The 21546-nt window shown below is 35.7% G+C and overlaps 1 protein-coding gene across 2 annotated transcripts in view; it reads right to left on the bottom strand.

Annotated features, from left to right (window-relative positions):
• The window catches only part of LOC140781650 (myosin-6-like), a 29548-nt gene extending 8781 nt beyond the window's left edge, over positions 1 to 20767 (bottom strand). Inside the window, exons 1-28 of one of the 2 annotated variants that reach the window (XM_073127731.1) lie at positions 20347 to 20767; positions 19868 to 19996; positions 19286 to 19429; positions 19011 to 19156; positions 18771 to 18933; positions 18564 to 18622; positions 18320 to 18479; positions 14636 to 14785; positions 14400 to 14536; positions 14166 to 14312; positions 13985 to 14086; positions 12502 to 12559; positions 11846 to 11947; positions 10773 to 10810; positions 10530 to 10656; positions 8787 to 8954; positions 8551 to 8682; positions 8332 to 8441; positions 8156 to 8216; positions 5514 to 5691; positions 5181 to 5386; positions 4732 to 4851; positions 3987 to 4085; positions 3482 to 3694; positions 629 to 768; positions 385 to 508; positions 255 to 302; positions 72 to 161 (exon numbers count right to left, since the gene is read on the bottom strand). In XM_073127731.1, coding sequence (XP_072983832.1) covers positions 72 to 161; positions 255 to 302; positions 385 to 508; positions 629 to 768; positions 3482 to 3694; positions 3987 to 4085; positions 4732 to 4851; positions 5181 to 5386; positions 5514 to 5691; positions 8156 to 8216; positions 8332 to 8441; positions 8551 to 8682; positions 8787 to 8954; positions 10530 to 10656; positions 10773 to 10810; positions 11846 to 11947; positions 12502 to 12559; positions 13985 to 14086; positions 14166 to 14312; positions 14400 to 14536; positions 14636 to 14785; positions 18320 to 18479; positions 18564 to 18622; positions 18771 to 18933; positions 19011 to 19156; positions 19286 to 19429; positions 19868 to 19996; positions 20347 to 20349 — 3354 coding nt within the window. In that variant the 5' untranslated portion in view covers positions 20350 to 20767. The remainder of the gene's footprint in view (positions 1 to 71; positions 162 to 254; positions 303 to 384; positions 509 to 628; positions 769 to 3481; positions 3695 to 3986; positions 4086 to 4731; positions 4852 to 5180; positions 5387 to 5513; positions 5692 to 8155; positions 8217 to 8331; positions 8442 to 8550; positions 8683 to 8786; positions 8955 to 10529; positions 10657 to 10772; positions 10811 to 11845; positions 11948 to 12501; positions 12560 to 13984; positions 14087 to 14165; positions 14313 to 14399; positions 14537 to 14635; positions 14786 to 18319; positions 18480 to 18563; positions 18623 to 18770; positions 18934 to 19010; positions 19157 to 19285; positions 19430 to 19867; positions 19997 to 20346) is intronic. The other variant, XM_073127732.1, reaches the window with a different exon arrangement.
• Positions 20768 to 21546: the final 779 nt, after the last annotated feature.

The following is a 21546-nucleotide window of genomic DNA, read 5'->3' as shown; positions in this document are numbered from 1 at the left end:
TGTATGAAAATAATGTCAGGGTCAAACACTGTGAGTCTAACAAACATGATTGATTGCACAAGGAACCATACATATATATGCTGTCTTTCAATAAATGATCTTCTTAGCTTAGGATCAGAGCTGCCATAATCCTTAAAAGATGGAGGCGCACTTTGAGGTTCCTGCAAGAAGATGGTGAGCATCAGGAGAAGTTACTACGATACAGACAATGAAGAAGAAAGAGCAACAAGTGGTATCTGATATCCATTTCAGACCTTACGACCCATGCTATGTGGCCAATCATTATCCAAATTCTGCAAAATCTTGAAAAGGAGACAGACATGAGAAAAAAAAAGATTTCTGAATAGCAAATTGGGAAATATAAACATATATCTATATATGTACATGTTTTAAAGGAGTTGTAGGAACTTCTGGATGTTCAGGGGTTTGTTTTACAGGAGAATGTAACAAGGCCTGCTGCCGGAGAACCTGACTTTCAGATTCCATGTTAGCCAGCTTGTCTTGAAGCCTGTCATGAAATTTACATAACTATCTTAGAAAGTAGTACGCCAAAAGTAAACAACCGATTCTTTTTTACCAAAGGAATGTGTCAATAAGGAAGACCTAAGGGAATACATCAAATGAGTACCTTTGCACTGAATTATTCAATTCTATTAACTTAGACTCTGCCTCCACAGCTTTTTTCAGCCTTTCCTCGCTAGTTCTGCTTGTTTCTTCATACTTCTTCTCAGTTTCATGAATCTTTGTCTCGAGAGAGGATACCAAGGCCTGCAAGTCAGAGAAATGGATATTGTGAAAAAGAACCATTTGGACGCAACAACTCCATACCACAGGCAAAAACAAACCAAGTCGATACAATTATATAGAATGAAATATATACAGGGAATTTGCAGATGACACCACATTATTGGTTTATTGTAGTCAAAACCTACATTATCAGAATTTGCAAAATGACACCTGGATTCTATCAAACGTACTCCAAAACACCCTACAGTTATTTTTCTAGTATGACCTAAATCCTAGACAGATTAGAAGTGAATAACCATCCATTGGAAGTTACTTAAATACCCTTGCATGTCAGAAGCTAATTATAGCAATCCAACCCAAGGCCTAACTAATAAACTAAAAGCCCAAGTGGCCAAGTCCCAACTCCCTATAAACCCAACCAAAGCTCCATTTCTACCTCACTATCTCATCTCCCTACTTTGCTCCCAACCACTTCTTTTCAATGGAGAAAAATGTTGGCTAAGCAGCAGCCATTCGCCTGCACAACCTGCCCTAGCACATCAACGTGGACTTGCCATTGAGGTCGCTAGAAAGGATTCATCAGGTAGGCCTTCTTTTTGGTCTTGAAGGGCACCATACCTCCTAGAGTAATTGAAGAAGAATCACAAATGACTTGACAAGTAATTTGGAAAATTAAGGTTTTTTGAAAACAACCTCTTGAACATTTATAAGATCCAAAAGAACAGTGAGAAAACTAGAAAAGTAGTGGAAATCATAAGTAAATACACTGTACATACTATCCAGTCAATTTAATGATAATGCCTTTCCACTTGCATCTATGTGGTCACATAATCTATTCCCTTTACAAGTTCTTTACAAATCCCAATATAGTAGTAGCATACCATTATGAACTCCCACCAAACATGAGCAAGAATCAAATTCTTTTGCTTGTCCCTGTTCTGTCTCTGGTATGATCTCCACGAGCTCAAGCTGACAAGAACAAAGTGCTCCTTTGGATGCACATATGCTTCTCTTTATCTGTTAACATCAACTCATTTCCATAGTATTTAAGGACCCCTTTGGTTTGAGTTCAAAGAGGGTTTCTAAAATGGTTTAGGGATCCCTAACTTGGTTAAGTAATCAAGCGTCTTTTTATCTTTTTTATACCTAATCAAATTTACTCTTCAAAAATCAAGACTAAGAAATGAGATCAACTAATCAAGTTCGAAGCTTAATCTCAAACCAAACAAACCCTAAGAACTCAACTCAAGCTTATTGGCCATGACAATTTCCATTATCTTTTCTTATACATAAAAGAATTAAGTGGGAAAGGGCATGAGGTAGTAGAATTAGCTGCTCCAATGGGGCTATGGACCACTAGTTGGGATGCTCCACCCAAAGGGCTTATTGCCACGATAGTCTAGTTGAAAGCTATCTAGAGGGATCATGCCGCCACAACAACCACATATTAAGGCCATCCATCACTGATAGGGCTGCACCGACTGGATTGGTCCTCTAGGGAAGAAGGATTCACTGTCAGATTTGGTGCTGTGAATATGTAACTGTGAATTTTGTTGTAATTTTGGGAATAAAAAATTATCAAATTAAAGCTAACATAATATTCTATTCGAGATTCCTTTCCATCAAAGGACATTCTCGGTCTGCTCAACTTAATCCCAAGTGATTTTAGGAAATTTTTACATTTTAGTATAACACAGCGTGTTAACCATAAAAAAGCTAATACTGTAGGGTGTATTTGCAAGTTCCAATATATACATCTACATGCTTATGCGTATCACAGAGAGCAGTTTAGAGCAGTTCCCTTAAGCAGCACAACTGTGCAACTGGTACTTCTGCTCCACAATTGAATATGGTATCCAAATCCTATCTTAGTTCGATGTGCTATAACACTACAGACATTCCCCAGGTTCATAAAACTAGGCAAGTTTTCTCACTTATACTTAGAACTTGGTTTAACATATTTGATAATTAACCCAATGGGGGAAATGCAACACAAATATCGATGGCTATGACAAGTAACATATATTGATACTGGCATTTCTATACTCTAGAACAGTGTAAGTAACTCCTCATCAACAATGGGACTAACAAGGTAGTGCTCTCTATTAAAGCTATCAGAGGTTGGGTTTACCAATGCAAGCTGTGCTGATCCTGTATTACCTCATGCCACCACATTATGAACTACTTAATCAATAATGGCTAGTTGACATGAATGCATTCCATGATGCTGACACATAGATTGCCAATTGCTCACCAGCCCAGGGACAAGAAGCATTAAGTCAATCCTTGGTGCCCACAACATCTACATACCTAAATATGAGCGTATCTGTACAAATATGTGTATATAGGAGTATCTCTAATTGAATTACACCAGATATAATATTCTGCTCTTATATACAATTCTAATGTTCCCTCAAAACCCTAGAACATGTTGCCTTTCCCTGATTGCCTTCTAGATTACATCTTCTGCACCTCATTCAGAATCTATCTCCTCGAGCCAAGGGTAGAAATGACATTAGAGAAGAGATTCCAGCTAGACAGGTTATTGGATATTGCAAATTATCTATTCTATAATTCTTACAAGTGGCTAGGATATGTAGATCAGTAGGTATTGATAATAAAAAAGCTGACTTCAACAGGTAAATCTGAAAGCAATTTAAAATCACGTAACATCTCACAAGAACAGAGATCAACAAAATATAATGGAAAGAAAAGATATGTGAGTCATGCTCACCTTGAGTTTCTCATTTTCAGCAGTAAGTTTATCTGTCAGAGCTGTATCAATGACAGGGACCTCTTTTATTAAAGCAGCTTTTTCAGATGTCATTTTAGCATTTTCCTGCTCCCTTATCAACAAATCCTCAGTTTCCTTGAACTTCAGTTGCATATCCTGCAAGGCTAACTGCAACTTTGCATTTTCTTGAGTTTTGGCTTCTTCCATATCAGCCTATAGGAGAGGAATCAAAGCTTATGAATAACAAAGACAAGGCCAATCACCTGATTAAACGTGTACTACCTGCACATGTCTGAGGAACTAGAACATTTCTAGTTGGCAAATCTTTTCCAGAGCCATTGAATATAAACACGTAACACTAAACAGCCTTACAATGGTACAGTAACTATTCTTATCTGCTTTAATGACGCAACAGTGATAACACTTCAGTAACTCAGTCTACTTCAAGATTTTAGAGAAACAAAGCAGAGAATCATTACAAAGATGAGCAGAGCCCAGTGATTACCCGCATTCTTTTCTCCAGCTGTAGTCGCCAAGTAAGCTCCTCTACTTGCTTCTCTAACTTATTTTTGGCAGCTTGTAAAGCACCAGTTTCCTTTGCAGCCTGTAAACAAATATCCAGTCAGGAGACAAGAAAACAATACCTGAATTTCATCATATGAATCAATTGCGGTAACCCTATCAATGTGGGGGAGAAATTGACACCATGTCGATCACGTCCCACCTACAATGTTTCTCCTCACCATAACTCCACCTCTCACTGGCACTTCCCATGCCACCATGATGACAACCGTTTCCTAACACTTAGAACATCTTTTTCCTAGAAATGCAAGCATAAAAATACACATCTAAATATTGTATTTCTTCTCACATGTTCTTTATGTGTATCCTAGTCATATGAACCAAAGTCCTTTGCCTTTCCAATTTGCATGGCTTAAGGGCTTCAATCGTTGAGATAGTATGAAAAATAGATGAACCAAAGAAGACATTGAAAGTTACGATATAGGAAATAAATTATAGAAATTTGTGGAAATACTTAAAGAGACTATTTGATAATCAATGTTGTGTGAGAAATTTGGGATATTCCACACAGTAAATACAGATGTTACGATGCTTGGTATGAATGTGAAACCAAATGTATTTTTCTCTAGAAGCAAATGATGACCATATCATCATAATTTCCCACATTAGCACTTGAAAAAGAAAGTGTCCAATTTTCTCTTAACAGATCACAAGATATATCTTCTTACTATTTTTAGTTTTCGAAGCTCTCTCCTGGCCAATTTTCCTCTCCAAGCACATTGAGTGATAATTGCCGCCTTCTTTAGCTTCATATATGCTGACTGTATCAAGTAACGCCGGCAATGACTCTGTAATAAGAAGTAAAAGAGATTGGAAAAATTGAAAACTTTATTAACAAATAACAATGTATTAAATGAAAAGTTTGAACTAGTAGCGGTATATTGAGTTTGTATGTGTAACTAAAAAAGACGACCATGCCATACTGTGATATACATCTTAGCTCCAGCATTTCAGAATTATATTGACTGCCAGTTGAATGCATATAAAGAAGCAAGAAAACCAACTGAATACAACATAGCCTTTCAGAAAACAGATAGAAAATTAAACAATGACACTGATATGTATTATCCAGAAAAGAAAAAAAAGCAGAATCAAGTTTCTGGTAATGTTCATTTACTTGAATAACAGTTGCAGCTCTTGTCTGCCGCCTGAAACGAAGTTCCTCACGAGCAGCCATACCACGTACACCAGCTTGAATAATGATGGATGCGGAGGATAGATCTCTGTAAGTTTTTCTTGCATGGTACATGCGGAAGCATGTCTGAATCCTCAGTGAAGCAGCCTCTCTACGCATGTTCTCATAATATTTCCGTGCAATTTGTCCTTCAACAGCATTAGAGTTTAAAGCTTTTATATCCACCCAAAAAAGACTATTGTTGCATTAAATGGAAAGAGCACATCGAGATATCTAATAGGGAGCAATCAAAGTTGCACATTATAGATATGTTACCTCTGCATATAGCCTGAAATTGTGTAGCTGATTTGCGGAGCAAAATAAATTTTTTATGAGCCAGAAATGAGCGAACTTTCCTTTGAATAATGCTGGCAGATCGTCCTAACACTTCATTCCTGCAGGCATCTAATTGAGCCATCTGACCCGCCCGGAGAAACACCTTTGTTTTCCCTATCTGGAAGATTTGGGGGACATAGAAAGTTTATAAGATAATGATCTATATAATTATGTACAGAAATTATAGAGTTACAGAAGTCAGAAATTAAATATCAATGTAGTGAATTCATCTTCAATACTATGCCCTTTATTTACTTATGAAAAGAATATAGCACCAAACAAGGATAAAAAGACCATTCCCTAGGGACAAACTTGCGTTGCATTTTTGTAGAAAAAAGCTTCATCTTTCTTGTACTTGTTATAGGAGCTGATAACACAACCATGGCTTAAGTTGTTCATGCTGGTACAATCAAATTTTCTAATTTCTAATGTTCATCATCCATCTGTGTATCTAACACAACTTACAATCAAAAAGAAAAAATCAGGAGAAAAACAATGACAAATTGTACTACATTTAATTTGAAAAGTTTTAGCATGTTATGTCAGTATCAATTTGTCTGGTACATAGTGAAAGGAGAATCCTTATCAGCTGATTAGTCTCATTTTTCCTCTTCATTTTCCATTCAATCATGTTCCAGTTGAGTATCGGTCGGATTCGGCATAATTGGCCAAAACTCAGTCGTATCAGCTGAAATTAATTTTTTTTAAGATTCAGGTCAAGTCTAAAATATATCTATCCTAAGAGACATTAATAATTAATGTCATCAATTGCTTTCTTTTCAAATTTTTAGTTTTTTACTCTCTATCTCTCACACATTTTTCTCTCATTCTCACATTTCACCGAGTTCATTTGGCGACTGTTCCAGTGAACCTTTCTAGCTAGTTTACACCTGAACTCGGATTTTTTTCATTTTTTTTTCCTTCTTTCTCACCTACTTTTTAACTCCTCTTTTCTTACTACTATAGAACAATAATGGAGAGATCTCTCTCTTCATGTTATTCTGCAGTAATAACTTACGAGTATAAAATTTGTCTAATTCAAGTCGAAATTCATTATAGTTTTGAGTGGTTTTTTTAAAGTTTATATGTGACTAATTTTTATTTCTTATTTTTTTGTTATTTTGCATAATTAAAAATAGTTCGATCCGATACGAGCAGCTAATATGACTGATACAGCCGATACGTATCGTTTCCTTTAACAACCGATCTTGATCCCAATACTGAGTTTTGGAACCTTGGTTAAACCTTCTTTAAATGGTGAGCACATCTTTCATTGACTCATTATTCTGCATCATAGCTGCACATCCTATCGTGAACCTCCAGATCTACAAACCAGACTTCAAAATCTGCACCACTTAATTCATATTGTACAGCAGAGCAAACTAGCAGTCATGCTATTTTCTTACTCAAATATGTTTTTCTTCAACCCTCCAGCCCTTTCTTCCATTTCCCTAGTAATATATGTCAAACCTGGTCCATACCTTAAATCAAGTCTAAGGATTCGTCAATAAATAGTTCTTGTTAATTACTCAAAAAAAAAAATCGTCTAAAGCTTCTCTTAAAAGTTAAAATAATGAGAAAAGGATATGCAATTGTTCCAGATGTTCATCAACTGTTTGCAAGATTGCTACACATGTCGCTAACTATATAGTTACGCCTGACTAAAAAAACAAAACAAAATCACAGATATTGTTTTTCAATTTCTGTTACCTGATCTTCCTAGCTCAGTTATATAAGGAAATATTGATATTAAGGGATGACCCAGAGAACTGGATGGAAGTCAGTTGACTCAATTCATTAGTATCAACTATCATAGTAAAAAGTAAAAGTCCATAAATTGCAAAAAATAATGTTTTAACAGATAAGACCACAGATAATGAAGTTAAACCAGTCTTTGCTTCGGTCACAAAAGAAAAATAAAAAAGAAAAAAAAGAAAGACATGTTCATACAAATTAATCAGCATGAGGTCAAAGGACAGTTCAGATGATCAAGTGCACATTAGATAAACAGTAGGATACTGCATCAATTTATGAGAATGCCTTGTCTCAACATTATAATTGGCATATCTAACATAATTAAGAGTGATGTTGAAGAGCAATTAGTTCTTTGAGTGTAGTACTTCTTTCAACGTTATCTGAGCCCCTCTCAGCTAATTTTCGACTTCACTTCCTCTCAGTTGCTTCTTTACTTTCATTAAAAAGAAAGCCCAGATTATTTTAGGCTTTGTTTGGTTTGAGATTAAGCTCTGAACTCGATTAGTTAATTTTATTTCTTAGTCTTAATTTTTTGAAGAGTGAACTTAATTAAATATGAAAAAGATAAAAGGATGTTTGATTACTGAACCAATTTAGGGTTCCATGAACCAATTCAGTGGGGGGTCTCTAAACTCAAAGCAAGCAAGACCTTAGAGTTTGCAGCTTAAGATTCTTTTAGAGCCTGCAACTTAAGATAGAAAACTGGTATGCTAACAGATTGCACTCTGGAAAATGCAGATGGACTTTGCTCTCCCGGTGAATAAAAAGAACAAGAGAGAAACAATATTACAACTTTACAAGTTCACTACCATTTTTACCCTATTTACCTGATATCCTTTTAGATCCACCTTCTCAAGCAGCCTCTTTACAGCAGTGACTTCATCATAACTGATAAGGGGGAAAAGAAAAAAGAGAAGAAAAACAAAAATACAGATGCATGTATTAACTATTAAATCGAATTGCAAAATGTCTAGAAACTCAACTCAAGATATTCAAACATTACCGTCCACCCATAGTTTCTGGTGCCAAGACGCCGAAACGATCTAGGAATTCATCAAATGTACGCCTTGTTGGATACCCTGCACAGCTTATCCTAATTGCCTCCAGCACTCCCTAGTCACACAGATAGATGCAGAATGAATGATTGTTCCCTAATGTGCATGATTTCATGTCAAGTAGAGTGATTCCCTGTCCATGAGCAAGAAGTTGAATATCAACTTACCCCACATCTGAGCTGCTGGATAACATTACTATTCTCAAATATTGCTGGCTTAAGAAGATTGTTCGGCTTAACACAGCGAATATAGTGTGGCTCTGTAGCACTCAAAGTTTCTAATAGAGCTTGCAATTGTTGCTGAAAAGTCATAGACAAAGGACACTCAAGAAACGTAGTGCAGATCATGTAGAGAAGTTATTAGATAATACAGTGCACAATGAACCAACAAATCATGACCATACCTTAAACCTTGACCCTATTGAAGAAAATTTTGAAGATTTAGATGACTCAGAGAGAAGGGGAAATAGACTTGAGACAAAGGGACACTCAGAAGCATTTAATAGGGCTTGATGCTCATTGACAACATAATCTTTGTTCTTATCAATAAACAGCTCCGTCTGATATGTTACCTGGAAAAAAGGAAGAACATTTCTTAAATAAATACTAATGAAGTAGCAATAAGCACATCGGGTGTCAATGGTCTGCACTAACCCACGTTCCAACAGGTCCGACCACTATGAGACTGGGATGAATAATTTGGCCCTTGACCTGGTTCTGGACGTTGGTTTAATTATTGGGCTGAGTGAAGCGAGAGAAAAGAATAAGAAACTGAAGCAAAAGAAGAAATGACATTTTTGTAGATTAAGAATTGATGTTCAATCAGTAGTTGCTTCTTCTTTGTTTCTTTGTCTCATTTATTTAGCGTCTTTTATACACATCAAATAAGATTAAGAAAGGTGAGAAGGAATTTGACCCTCTAGATGATGGATTCACCGGGGAAAGTGATCGTATGGGTGATTGGCTGCAAGATGGGAAACATGAGGGCTTGTTTCTTTTGTGAGACCAGGAATCTACTAAAGTAACTAAACCTTCCATATTATGATGATAGGGATTAAGAAGGAAAGAGTTATAGGCATGAAGGCATGGACTAGGGAGCCTGTGGAAGTGTCTCCGCAGATTCCGGCAGGGGACAATGATTTTCTGTGCCAGTTGGCACGGCACATGCAAGGTCTGATACTGGCACCAGTGCTTGGAGCTGTCAAACAACCCCAATACCACTAAGTGAGTTCTGGACGGCACCTATTCAATAAGTGAAAAGAGACATCTTTTCTCACTCACTTTTGTTGCTTTCTCCAAGGATGGAGAAGACGAGATGAATGGAGAGATTTCACTCTGCTGTGAGTTTCTTCCTCTCTCCTCCAATTTCTGAGATTTGGATAGCCCGAGAGGAAAAGAAGATGAGTGTTTTAGTGAAAAAGATAAGAATATATCAAGAATAATTCTCCTAAATTATCAATAATGAATGCCTAGTGGTTCTTGTAAAATATATGTAATAGAGGGAAGGCCCCTGCCAATATGTGAAAGGTGAGTTTTCCCAATAGTATAGGTGATGATATGCACAAAAAAAGGGGAAAAAACTCTTCTTGTAATTCATCTTTTAGTATTAGATTTCAACCTAAGCCTCTATAATTATTATCTTCGGGAGTCAGGACTAACCTTTCCATGCCATTTACCTTTCCAAGGTTCGATGTTATCAGTTCAACTTTAAGGATAACGCAAAACTGAAATTCTCAAACAGACCCTAAAGCATATGTTCAAAACTTTGACATGGAAAACACTTTCCCTACTCTCTTACACCAGTGCATTCTGCTTAGATGCAAGTTGCACCATATACTAATGCAAGCAACAATTATAAACTGTGGTATTAAACTTAATTTTAGGCATTCTAATGCATGAATGTTATTTTTTCAGATACTCTGCTAGTCCACTGAATTTTCACAGATAATAAATATATAAAGAAAATTGGAAGTCATAAAGGAAATGCAGCTCTTCTACATCTGGGCCTAAGCTCTAGACAGGATCTGATCCTAACTCAAATTTATGTTCTCATGGACATTTGTTTTGCCTACATCTGGACCATGTTCCGGCACATTAACATCCCATTGACACCCATAGATGGAGACAAACTAAAAAAAGCTACTCACATCACCAGCGTAGTGATGAATGGTAAAGTCGGACCGTGATAATTTTGGCTTGTTGAAGCGGGGATGATCTTTAAATGATTGATATAGCTTCTGAGCAAAGGTTTCATGAGTTGATCTTGGCAGCATGCTACAATAAAGAGAGAAAAGAAACCAGCTGTCTCAGCATCTCAACTATTTCAACTCTGTTAGAACTGATTTTGATATTTATAGAAATAAAGGAAATGCAATTATAGTCATACATACCAAGTTTCATCTAGAAGAGCAATGATTCCCCCTGGTTTCTGAATAAAATATGGAAAATTGGAAGAAGAAGAAGAAGAAATATACTGTTACTTACAATCTAAGAAATGGAAAAGATTAGACAAATACTTTAAGTGATAAATTTAATATTTGTGATTATTATTTCTAGAAGAGGAAAGGTATACAAAACATAGAAGAGTGGCAGAAGATATATAACTAATCTCAGCTACGCCTGAGAGAGTTGTATGTGGACTAAAGAAAAAACAACAAATCTGCAGAATTTTCGTGGATCTCATGCAAGAACACGTGATGTCACACTTTTTTTTTTGCAAAGATACTTGACTTTCCACAGAGAATTTTTTTTCAGCATTATGAGTTCTTTTTTTTCATTTAGGCTAAACAGGATAACTTTAAATACATCCAAAGAAAGGGCAAACTTCCAGTGAATAGAACAATATACAGCAGTAAAGATGTGGAACTCAATAAAGGTACACTCGAAAAACTATTAATTCACATAATAATTTTTATTTCCCAGAAAATATACTCTTTTAATCCTAAAACAGACAAATAAAACAAGTAATAGTATATCTAGGATGACATAAGATAAGGCTGAGGAAAGATTATTAGCCTGGAGAATACCGAGAAAGAAGGGAGTGAAGCTTACCATCTTTACAGCAATGCTTAGTGAAAGAAAATTGCTCCAGCCAAATTAGAGATGTGGAAATCCTACTTGTTCTAATTTTCAGGTTTATTATCACACAAAAGGGTATGCAAATGTCTGCAGTACAAGACAGTTTCATAGTTCTTTGACATCTTTGGGGCACACTATTCCCAGTTTTTCCTTCACTCGAGGTTTCAACTGTTTCTAGTTAAACTGATTTATGGTATAACCAGTATATGTATTATGTTTACATAATAAAAAAAGCCATCATAATAAGGTCTCAACTCTTTAACTTTGATAAATTTCACAGTACAAATTTTTCATACTGAAATCTAACACATAAAACTATCATTTAGTCATTTTGATAAAAAAATAGAAGTACCCACTGATTTATTGATGAAGTAGATCAGAGTACCTTTTCAATGAGATCAAGAACATCTTTGTTGTCAATGAACTCGATATAACTCCAATCAATTTCTTCTTTTGTATATTCTTCTTGCTCCGTCTTAAAGACATGCTGTTTCATGAATCTAATGTGAGTGCAAAATCACTATTATAGGACAAATATGCCAACAATTGGGATAGATGAAGGGTAGATGTCAAACAGATAATACAATATAGGGATAATTACACTTGGACCCCTTGACTATTGCCATATTACCACATTTACCCCCTCATCTATTTTTCGTGACAAATCGACCCTCTTAATTAATGAATACCTCCGAAATGCTTCTTCCATTAGTTATTCATTAGATTTTTCTATTAAAAAATATGTTAGTGTCACATGATCAATTTTGGCTCTCTAGGTATTATTTTACTCATATTTTAGAGGAAAAAGAGAACAAAGTTGAGGATAAAATGGTTCTTTGATGTTTCTTATTAACATCGTCGGAGAGAGAGATTTTTCATAGTTTAAATGGTTAATATATACCCAAAAAAGATTTTTTATAATTTAGGAGGTTAATAAGTACTAAAAGAAGATGAGGGAGTGCATCGGGCAAAAGTTCAGAGGATCTTTAGTGTAATTATTCCTAAAATATATTCAATAAAAAAGAGTTTTCCTGATCAAACCTGATTAAAATGTTGTTGCAGCTTTTCATTTGTCAGATTAATACAGAACTGTTCAAAGCTGCAAAATACAAGTTGTCTAAAACGTCACCACTGGCAAACATGGGGAAGATACTTTCAACTAATAAGTAGTACAAAAACAGCAGCCTATCGAAGCTCTGATATTGAAGAAGCCCATTATGATAACAAGGGGAAACACTACTATAAGAATCAAGTCATAAAATAAAGAGTTATGAAAATTAAGAATAGTTCTAATGCCTAAAGAAATTATCAAGCAGAGAAACAAAATAAAGATCAGGCACTGTAACAATATGTCAATAAGCTGTATTGGGATATAGGAGACGATGAACACAAAAGCATTTCACATGCATTTTGCTCTAAAACAAAAAAATGTCTGAATAGCAGAGGTTCATCTTACTCCTTGCTCTGTAACTCTCAGAGGTTTCGAAGTAAGAACCACAAATTCACTACCATGAAATACAAATGAAATGTTTCAAATTGTAAATGTACTTGCAAAAGAAGCCATCCTACATAATGAGATATTATAGTACAAACTAAAGGGAAAGAGCCCCTATTAAATATACTAATAAGTTATAAGACAAGGAAAGTCGGTTGAGAAACTCCAAAGTTATACCAAATAAAAGGCATACTAAGTAATAAATTTGACAAAGAGCTGTAGAGTTTAGCCACAGTCCACAGATACCAAATATTTTAATGATAGATAACTTTCCCTTCTTCTCTTGAACATAAAACTTATAAACTTTGGAAGTAATATCTGATGAAAATATAAAATCCCCTCCTACATTTCCTTCAATTAGTAAACAGTCAGAACTAACTTTATTTCAGATCAAATATGCACTAACTCAAACTATTTTATTAGAACCTTTCTGACAAGGTCGGAGCCAGAAATTTCTTGTCCAGGGCCCGGTAGTGCTTACATTACATAGTTAAATGAGTTGTTTTGGAGGAAGATGGGGAGAAGGCCATGACCTCCCTTAGATGCATGATCATGTGGCTCTTTCCATGCCTCCAGAGAGTATATAAATGAAAGATCTAGAACTTAGTTCACCACCTTAAGCAAGCATGAAATAATGGACTGAGTTATTTGCACCAGCCACCAAGTACCAAAAATAAAAACCAAGAAAACCTAGAATAATATAGAGAAGTTCCTCTAGAGATTCACTTTTGTGATGCCTAGGCCTGCTTCCACTCTATATGTTCCTCGCCTTGTCCTAACCAAGATGTCCTTGCCATAAATCATGGAGAGTCATATTAGAAAGGTTTAGATTTAATTTTTCACTCAATAGTTACTTAAAATTGTGTTTAAAACAATAAATATTATTCAGAATAAGCTCACAAAAAGACGATCTTCAAAGTCAAAATAATTCCAATTCAGACATCTTCAGTTTGCTTCTATATTATTATTGAATTGACATAAAAGTTGGACAATATTAACGTTGAATTCAAAAGCATACCGGTTAAGCACCTGTTTGTCTTGAAACTTTCAAAGCCATAAATATCCAACACCCCGATCAAAACTTTTGAGTTGGCATCCTGACCAATTGATGTATTAATCTTATCCACAAGCCTGCAATCAAACAAGAAATTAACTTCAGAGAGAAATTTCAAAATCTAGTTAACAACTGTATGACAGTATCAACACTTACCAATCAAACAAACACGAGTATACAATTTTGGCCAAGGAATCTCTACTTAGGGCTGCAGCTTGTGGGTTAAGATCTTTTGTAATGCTCTCACCACGTGTTACAATAATTCGCTTACATAATGAATCCTCAAGAGCCTTTACGTCACACCTATGAAATGTTTTTAAATAGCTTGTAAGGTAGAAGCATAGATAATCTGATATGCAAGGGTAAGGCTGTAAGAAAATAAAAATATACATGAAAAGCTCAGCAGCAGTTCTAAGATGGAACCAGGACTTCTCATCTTTGGGTACAGATGAATCTGTTTCTTTTCCTTCTGTAAATTCAATATTTCCCAAATGAAGAATGGCAGCCACAACTCTGAATATTGCATCCTGAAATAAAGAAATGTGAAAAATAAGCAGAATTGCTTATTAAAAAGGTAATTTTCACAGTAGATGTAGCAACAAAAAAAAATAAAAATACATTATTACCTGCTCATCAGAACTGATTCCGACAATATTCATGGCCCTTCTAGTTTCAAAGTATTCCGACGAGTCATCCAACGTATCAAGCTCAAAGCAGTTAGATTGGTTAAGATAATGAAACATTCTAGGATTCCCCAGTTTATATCTCTCAATGTCCTACGTAGACATTGAAATTGAAATTAGTAACATTCTAGGGCCATGTGACATTATCTTATGCAGAGGACATTAGCAATATAAAATATGTATTCAAAAACAATTATGGTACAAGAGCAAATAGGAACTGGGAAAATAGTGACCGGCAAATACTACGTGATAGAATCAACACAATAATATTCTATTAATTTCTCTAAATATAACTTTACAACCATTTCCGTCCTTTCCAAACACCAAACTACCAAAGTCTAAAAGTCAATAATAAACACATGGGCAACCAGCAAAATGGTATAAGGAAGTGCTATATGAAGAAAAAAGTCACAACTGGTGAGGAAGAGGAAAATCTAAACTCAAAAGGAAAGAAAGAACAGAGAAAAGAAAATATGCTCCTATATATTTCTATATGACTGTCTTACCATTACAATAACTCTCAAGTTCTAACTTCTCCAGAACACACTGCCTGCCAGTAATTTAAAAAAGTTACTTATCCTAATTCCGTAATCATCACTTGAAGAGTAAAGACTATTAAACTAGCGGTCACTTAAATTTAGTCATGACTTGCTTTTTCAACACAATTGAAGCCAAACAATTTCAAAATCCTAAAACTTTAAATTCACATGAACTTTTTCTTGCAAAGTCAAATGGCAGTGTTGTACTTCTAGTCATCAAATGATTGGAACATGAGGAAAATGGAATAAACAAAGTTCACTAGAATGGCTGATTATGAAAAATACTTAGTTTGATGCAAATCAAGTCAAGTCAGATCACATCATGAGGATAATGGGGTTGATGGATCGAGTTTATTTGTCTTTTAATTGATTCATACTTATCTCTTATGTAAGCCCTTAAGGCAAATCTTATAATGTCATATAAGTCTTTAAGATAAATTTAATTAAGTAATATAAGTCTTAAAGATAAGTCCAATTAAGCCATATAAATATTTAAGATAAGTTTAGTTAAGTTATATAAGCATTTAAGGTAAGTCATATAAACATCTAAAACGGGTCCAACTAAATCATGCAAGTATTTAAAACAAATCCTAATTCAAGTCGTATAAGCTTTTAGGGCTAGTCCTATTATGACTCATTATACCCAGTCTCTATATATAGAGGGATTGGGCTCTTTTATTTAATCCAAGATTCCCAGTTTCAACTGATACCCGATCCGTTTCAGGCTCGATCAGCCAATACGGGTGAGAACGGGTCGGATCCGACCCGGACCCCACCCACCTGCTTCTCCTTCTCTCTCTCTCTCTTTCTTTTTTTCTCTTCTTTCTCATCTCTTCACCCACGACCGAGTAGATCTTCGACGACCTCGACTTCTGACAAAGATCCGACAACCTCAACCTTCAGCAACTTCAAGTGAATTTTTTTTCCAGTTTTTTAATTCCTCTCTCATTCCCTCTCTATTTCTCTTTTTGCACCGAGTAAATCCGACGACCTCTATTGTTGCTACTGCAGTAAAGCAGCAATAGGTGCTACAGTGAAGCAACAACAAGTGCTACGGTGAAGCAGCAGCAGGTATTGCAGTGCACTGCAGCAATACCAGGCGCTATGACGCACCTACAGCAGCAACACTAGTTGCTGAGAGCTTAAGAGAAAGAAAAGAGGGAAAAAGTAAAGAAAAAAGGAGAACCTTGTCTATGTAAGTAATTTTTTAGTAAGTTTTGAATTTTGAGAAGAGAGAATAGAGAGAAAGAGCTCGGTATTCATCAAAGTTTTGAATTTTAAGTAAGTTAATATATTTTTTAAGTTTTTAGGCTTCATATGTGAGTAAATTTTATTTTCTTATTTTTCTTTCATTTTTTCTAAACTTTTACAAAAAAAATTCTGCATTTTTCAAATATTTAAAATTTTACGTAATTAAAAAATAATCTGATTTGATATGAACAGCCGATATAACCGATACCGATCCCGATACTAGGAACCTTGTTTAATCATCCATTGAAGAATTGAGAATTATATTTTAGTCTTAGTTCATCTTAGGAGTAAGAGTGAGAGTAACATATGAGTAGTCATAAGAGTAAACTAAGAGTAGAAGTAAATTAATTTTCCATCATCACCTCCATTACTGCCCATCTTCTCTTTCCAGACTCTAGCCATCATCTTCCTCCACGAGTTGTCCTACCTTACAGCCGTCCACCACCACCCTTAGCCGTCTGTCACCCTCCGACGACTATCACAACATCAAATATTTATAATTCTGTATGGTTCCGACCTTTCTTCATTGTTTTATTTTTATCTTTTCACTTCAAACTCGGAATCACATGAAATTAAAGTCAAAAGAATCCTAACTCGTGAAGTTACTATCTATAAAAATATCATAGTTTTCTTACGAACAAATTGATCCATATCTGGTTCATAACATAGTTGGACTTTGGCAGTAGATTTTGAGAATGCCAACAAGGACAAGCTTTTGACCGCCAATTAGTATGGCTAGCTCTAGTGGAGGTGCAAATAAGACTCTATGTGTTTCATAAGGCCATAAAACCTACTTGATTATAGAGTAAGAATGCGTATGTCATGCTTTCGTCAAATCAACCCTCACACATATGAAAAGGAATATTGTGTGCTCTATTTGAAAACATATGCAATATACACATACATAGGAGTTATGGAAATCCTACTACTAAATCATGCCTCTTTTAGCAAAGTAAACTAATTCGATGACACAAAAGAGAAGTTCCTACAAATCTTCAAGGTAGCTTTTCATTCATTTATTGAACAAGTAGATGAAAAACAGAAACTACGCCCAAAGGGAGCAGAACCCATTCTATCTACTTCTCTTCATTCTCTATTATTTATGACATTGTTCAGTATTCCCTCTCCTTTTCTTTTTCTCTGATTTGTCATGGCTTAAAACACTGTTGTAGATGAGCCTGGTTTGTAATGTGAGATGCCTAGCCAGCTAGATATTTGTCCGAGTATGGATGATCATGTGAAGCATCTTATTCTTCTGTTTCCCTAAAAACTTAGTAAAGTAATAACAATAAAAAAGTACTTCAAATAATAAAATCATTCAGCTAATCAAAAGAGAATCCTCTGACCCATGGTAATCATTTCCTACAATATCTTTGCCCTGTACTGTATATCTTACTATATATCTTTCAGCAATCTTTTCTTTGCATGTGTAGCATCCTTTTGATTTCTATTTTCCTTATAGTTTGCAACATAAGAACGTAAATCATTAATGTACCCTTTTCTGGATTGGCAAGAATACACGTTGTATCCACTGTGTAATAAAGGAAGGTCGCTGGGCAGGTAGATGTATTAAATCATAGATTGGATCATTGGAAGTGGGCCAAGTGGCATAAGGAAGATTTCCTCAACTAGCATATCAGCAACTTCAGCATTTGCTATATGTAAAGTCCATATTACATTTTATAGAATCTACTTTTTTCCAAGTTCTTCAGAGAAATTGGTAAAGGAAAAGAACGACTAGAAGTAGAGACTAGAATGACTAGAAGTAGAAACTATCTTATGAAAAACCATTAGCATAAAAGTAGGAATAGTTGAGAAACATGTAAGAAACCCATACCTCAGGTGGTGCAGCACACAGCATGTAAAAGCAGTGGTAATTTCTCTCAGGATCAGATATCTGACAGACACGAGATCTTTCCAGAAGGTATGTTCTTATTGCAGCTCCTGAAATCCTTCCTTTCTGATCAAACTGAATCTCCACAAATTTGCCGAAACGACTGATATATATATATAGCAATATATGAAGACATCTAATCAAATGTAAATTGCAACATACATATATAGATGTGTACATATATTACCTTGAGTTGTTATTTCTGACAGTCTTTGCATTACCAAATGCTTCCAGAACAGGATTTGACTGTATCAAAAAAGTTGTGAGTGAAGAGATAGACATGTATGTTACTCATAGAAAAGAGAGGCATTCAAGAAGAAAATAGAGCCTTGATATCCCATACCCACAATCACTCAAACAAAAGGAAAGAAAAAATAGTAAGCAACTGTCCAACCTCCAGAACTTTTTGTTCCACAGTACGCCCTTCAGCTTCAACTTCAGCTTTACCGCCCATGTAAGCTAGATAGCGCATAAGCATTTTGGTGCTCTCCGTCTTACCAGCTCCACTTTCTCCACTTACTAAGATAGACTGGCTGACTTTCTCGTGCATCATGAGTCTGCATAGGTTAATAAACTATGTGATGCAAATGCAAAATTTTATTTGCTTAATATCTGTATGAAACTCAGTACACACCTATATGCAGCATCAGCGACAGCAAAAGGATGGGGGTTTAAGTCACCAAATTCTGCCCCTTTATACTGTTCCATCATGTGGTTGTCATAAAGATGAGGAAGTCTTCGAAAGGGATTCACGGCAATTAGTATATTCCCAGTATAAGTCTGGTAGCACAATCACATCCATTACAGATAGTTAATAGACTCCAATTAGTAGTGTCACCATCACTAGTCACACACAACTAACACTTCAGTTTAGGTAAGGAGTCAAGCTGTTAGCAAAGATTCACTTACATATATTTCATTCATGTCGTATCTTGATCTTAAGTTCTGCATAACTCCTGGTTCATGCAAATATGCTAGCTTTGTCATGTCATCAACACCAAATGGTGATGCTTCTGGGTCCTTAGAATATACAGTGGAGACCTTAACTGTTATCTGCAGAGAATCAAACACATCCTAAAATTCAGAAACTGGTCGATTCCAATCCATGAAAAGGAAACAAAAGTCCAAAGAATGAAAAGCTCTCATATATAAGCTCCAATTTGATCACGACAATGCATAGCATATTTCTTAGATAAGTTCAATAAAACACACACACACACAATTTACAATTTTATACCATAAGGGTTTTAGGTTTAGAATTTTTCTATTCTTTCTACAATTTTTTTCTCCTTTAATTGATGTTAAACTCAATATTTAAATGCAATATCCTCTTCCTCTGCTAGAAGTGAGATTTGTGGCCCGCAAAAATAAGAAAGGGAAAAACATTTTAAGCATTTTGGTAGATGACATATTAATCTAGACAAAATAATATCAACCAAACAACTTTCTTATTGCCAAAAAATAAAGCAATCCTTTATTTTGTGTACTGACCGTCTTTCCGGAGCAACAGTTGACTTTGATCTCATCGCCATTGACCTCCACAACCTCCCCATCTATCCAAGCCTCGTCAGGATCCTCGACCCACACCAGGGACCCTTCTGTGATATGGGTTTGAGTTGTCTGTAGTAAAAGAAAATGACAACAAATTCATGAAGCAAAAGAACATAAATGCTGCCAACATTTTATTTGAGGAAGATCTAATGATCGGTTTTTTTTTTCCCTGAAATTATTTGAAGAATGCCGACCAGAATCAACATCAAAAGATTAAAAATTAACGAATTTTATATTATTATCGGTTATCATCAAGTCTTCAAGTCCAAGAGGATACATTAGTCTCATTGGTCTTAATCGCAATATAACAACTCAAAACTGTCCGAGAATTCCTCACAATCCAAGAAACAAGCACCATTGACCGAAGAAACTAAAGCTCAACCAAGAGGGCAAACAAGCCAAAAGGAGGAAACCAATACCATTGTTGTTAACCAATCAGGTCAAGATCTCGACAAGCTTCTCGATCCGTCAACTTCTTCCTCCGAGAACAGCATCCAAGACCAAGCAAACAGAATCCAAGAATCACCGCTTCCTCAACCCAAATCAAGATACCCGGTTCTTGATTCAAATCCCCTCTTTCCAGATTCGATTAAGGAGGGGAGGAACACAGACTTCAAGAGCCTCGCCCTCTCCTCTCCCTTTCCCTTGGAAAGAGCTCTCAAGAACTAGAAATATACCTAGATAGACGGAGAGTATGGAGGAAAGTTTCACCCTCTCGATTGCGGGAAAAAGATCCTCGTTTCCCCCTTCTCCTTCGTATGTTTTCGTCTTCTTGTCTCCTATATTTATATTTCCTTCGTCGGGTTAGAATGGTTCTTGAGATCGCACGGATTTACACATACAGAACAAGGTCTAACGGAATAACGGGTTACTATATCACCCTTCAATGTTCTATTATTTACGAAGACTACCCCACACTTACCCGCGTCGTCACGCGAGTTTCGTTACGTTGACGGTGGGAGCGGATTCTGTGCTTACTTGGCGGGTTGTGAATGGCTGGAAGATTATTTACGGCAGTTAAAAATGCCAATATTTTTATTTTACGCCCTACATTATATTTTTATTGCGAATTAAACCCTGTCTTTCATTTTTTTAATTCAACCCCTCATAAAAATGCCAATTAAATTCAATTCTTAAATAATTTTTCTCACCAACCAAAGGAGGCCAGTTCTTAGTGCCTTGTGACTTGTGAGGCTCCCCAATAAGTCCATTCCCTGGCAAGCAACTTCACGGCTTCAAGTGGTCCCACTTGCCTCGGTCAACGATGAGCATAGGCTTCTTCCAAAATGTGATCCATCAGATCAAGGAACAAAGGGTTTGGATCAAATTGACCAAGCTCTGAGTCCATGTGCTATAGGATAAAATTTGATTTCAATCGAACGACCGTTTCCTAATCCACTACGACAGTTGATCAAGCTATGGAAATTGGCATACAGTTGAGTGCAATAACTTTTCGAATATAAAAACCATTTCTTTCTTATTTTTTCCTCTTTTCTAGTTTGAGTTCATAAAGTTTTATTATAAGAATGGTGTTCACTTCATAGAATGTGCATTTATAAGTTCCATTCACGTTTATGATTATAATGCAACAACATAAACATCAAAACTCAGTGAGTTCA

This window comes from Typha latifolia, chromosome 2 (genome assembly GCF_019914945.1).
Source record: "Typha latifolia isolate L0001 chromosome 2, TyphaL0001v2, whole genome shotgun sequence".
Classification (NCBI taxonomy): domain Eukaryota; kingdom Viridiplantae; phylum Streptophyta; class Magnoliopsida; order Poales; family Typhaceae; genus Typha; species Typha latifolia.
The sequence above is the reverse complement of the archived record's forward strand: the minus strand, read 5'-3'. Positions and strand labels throughout refer to the sequence as shown.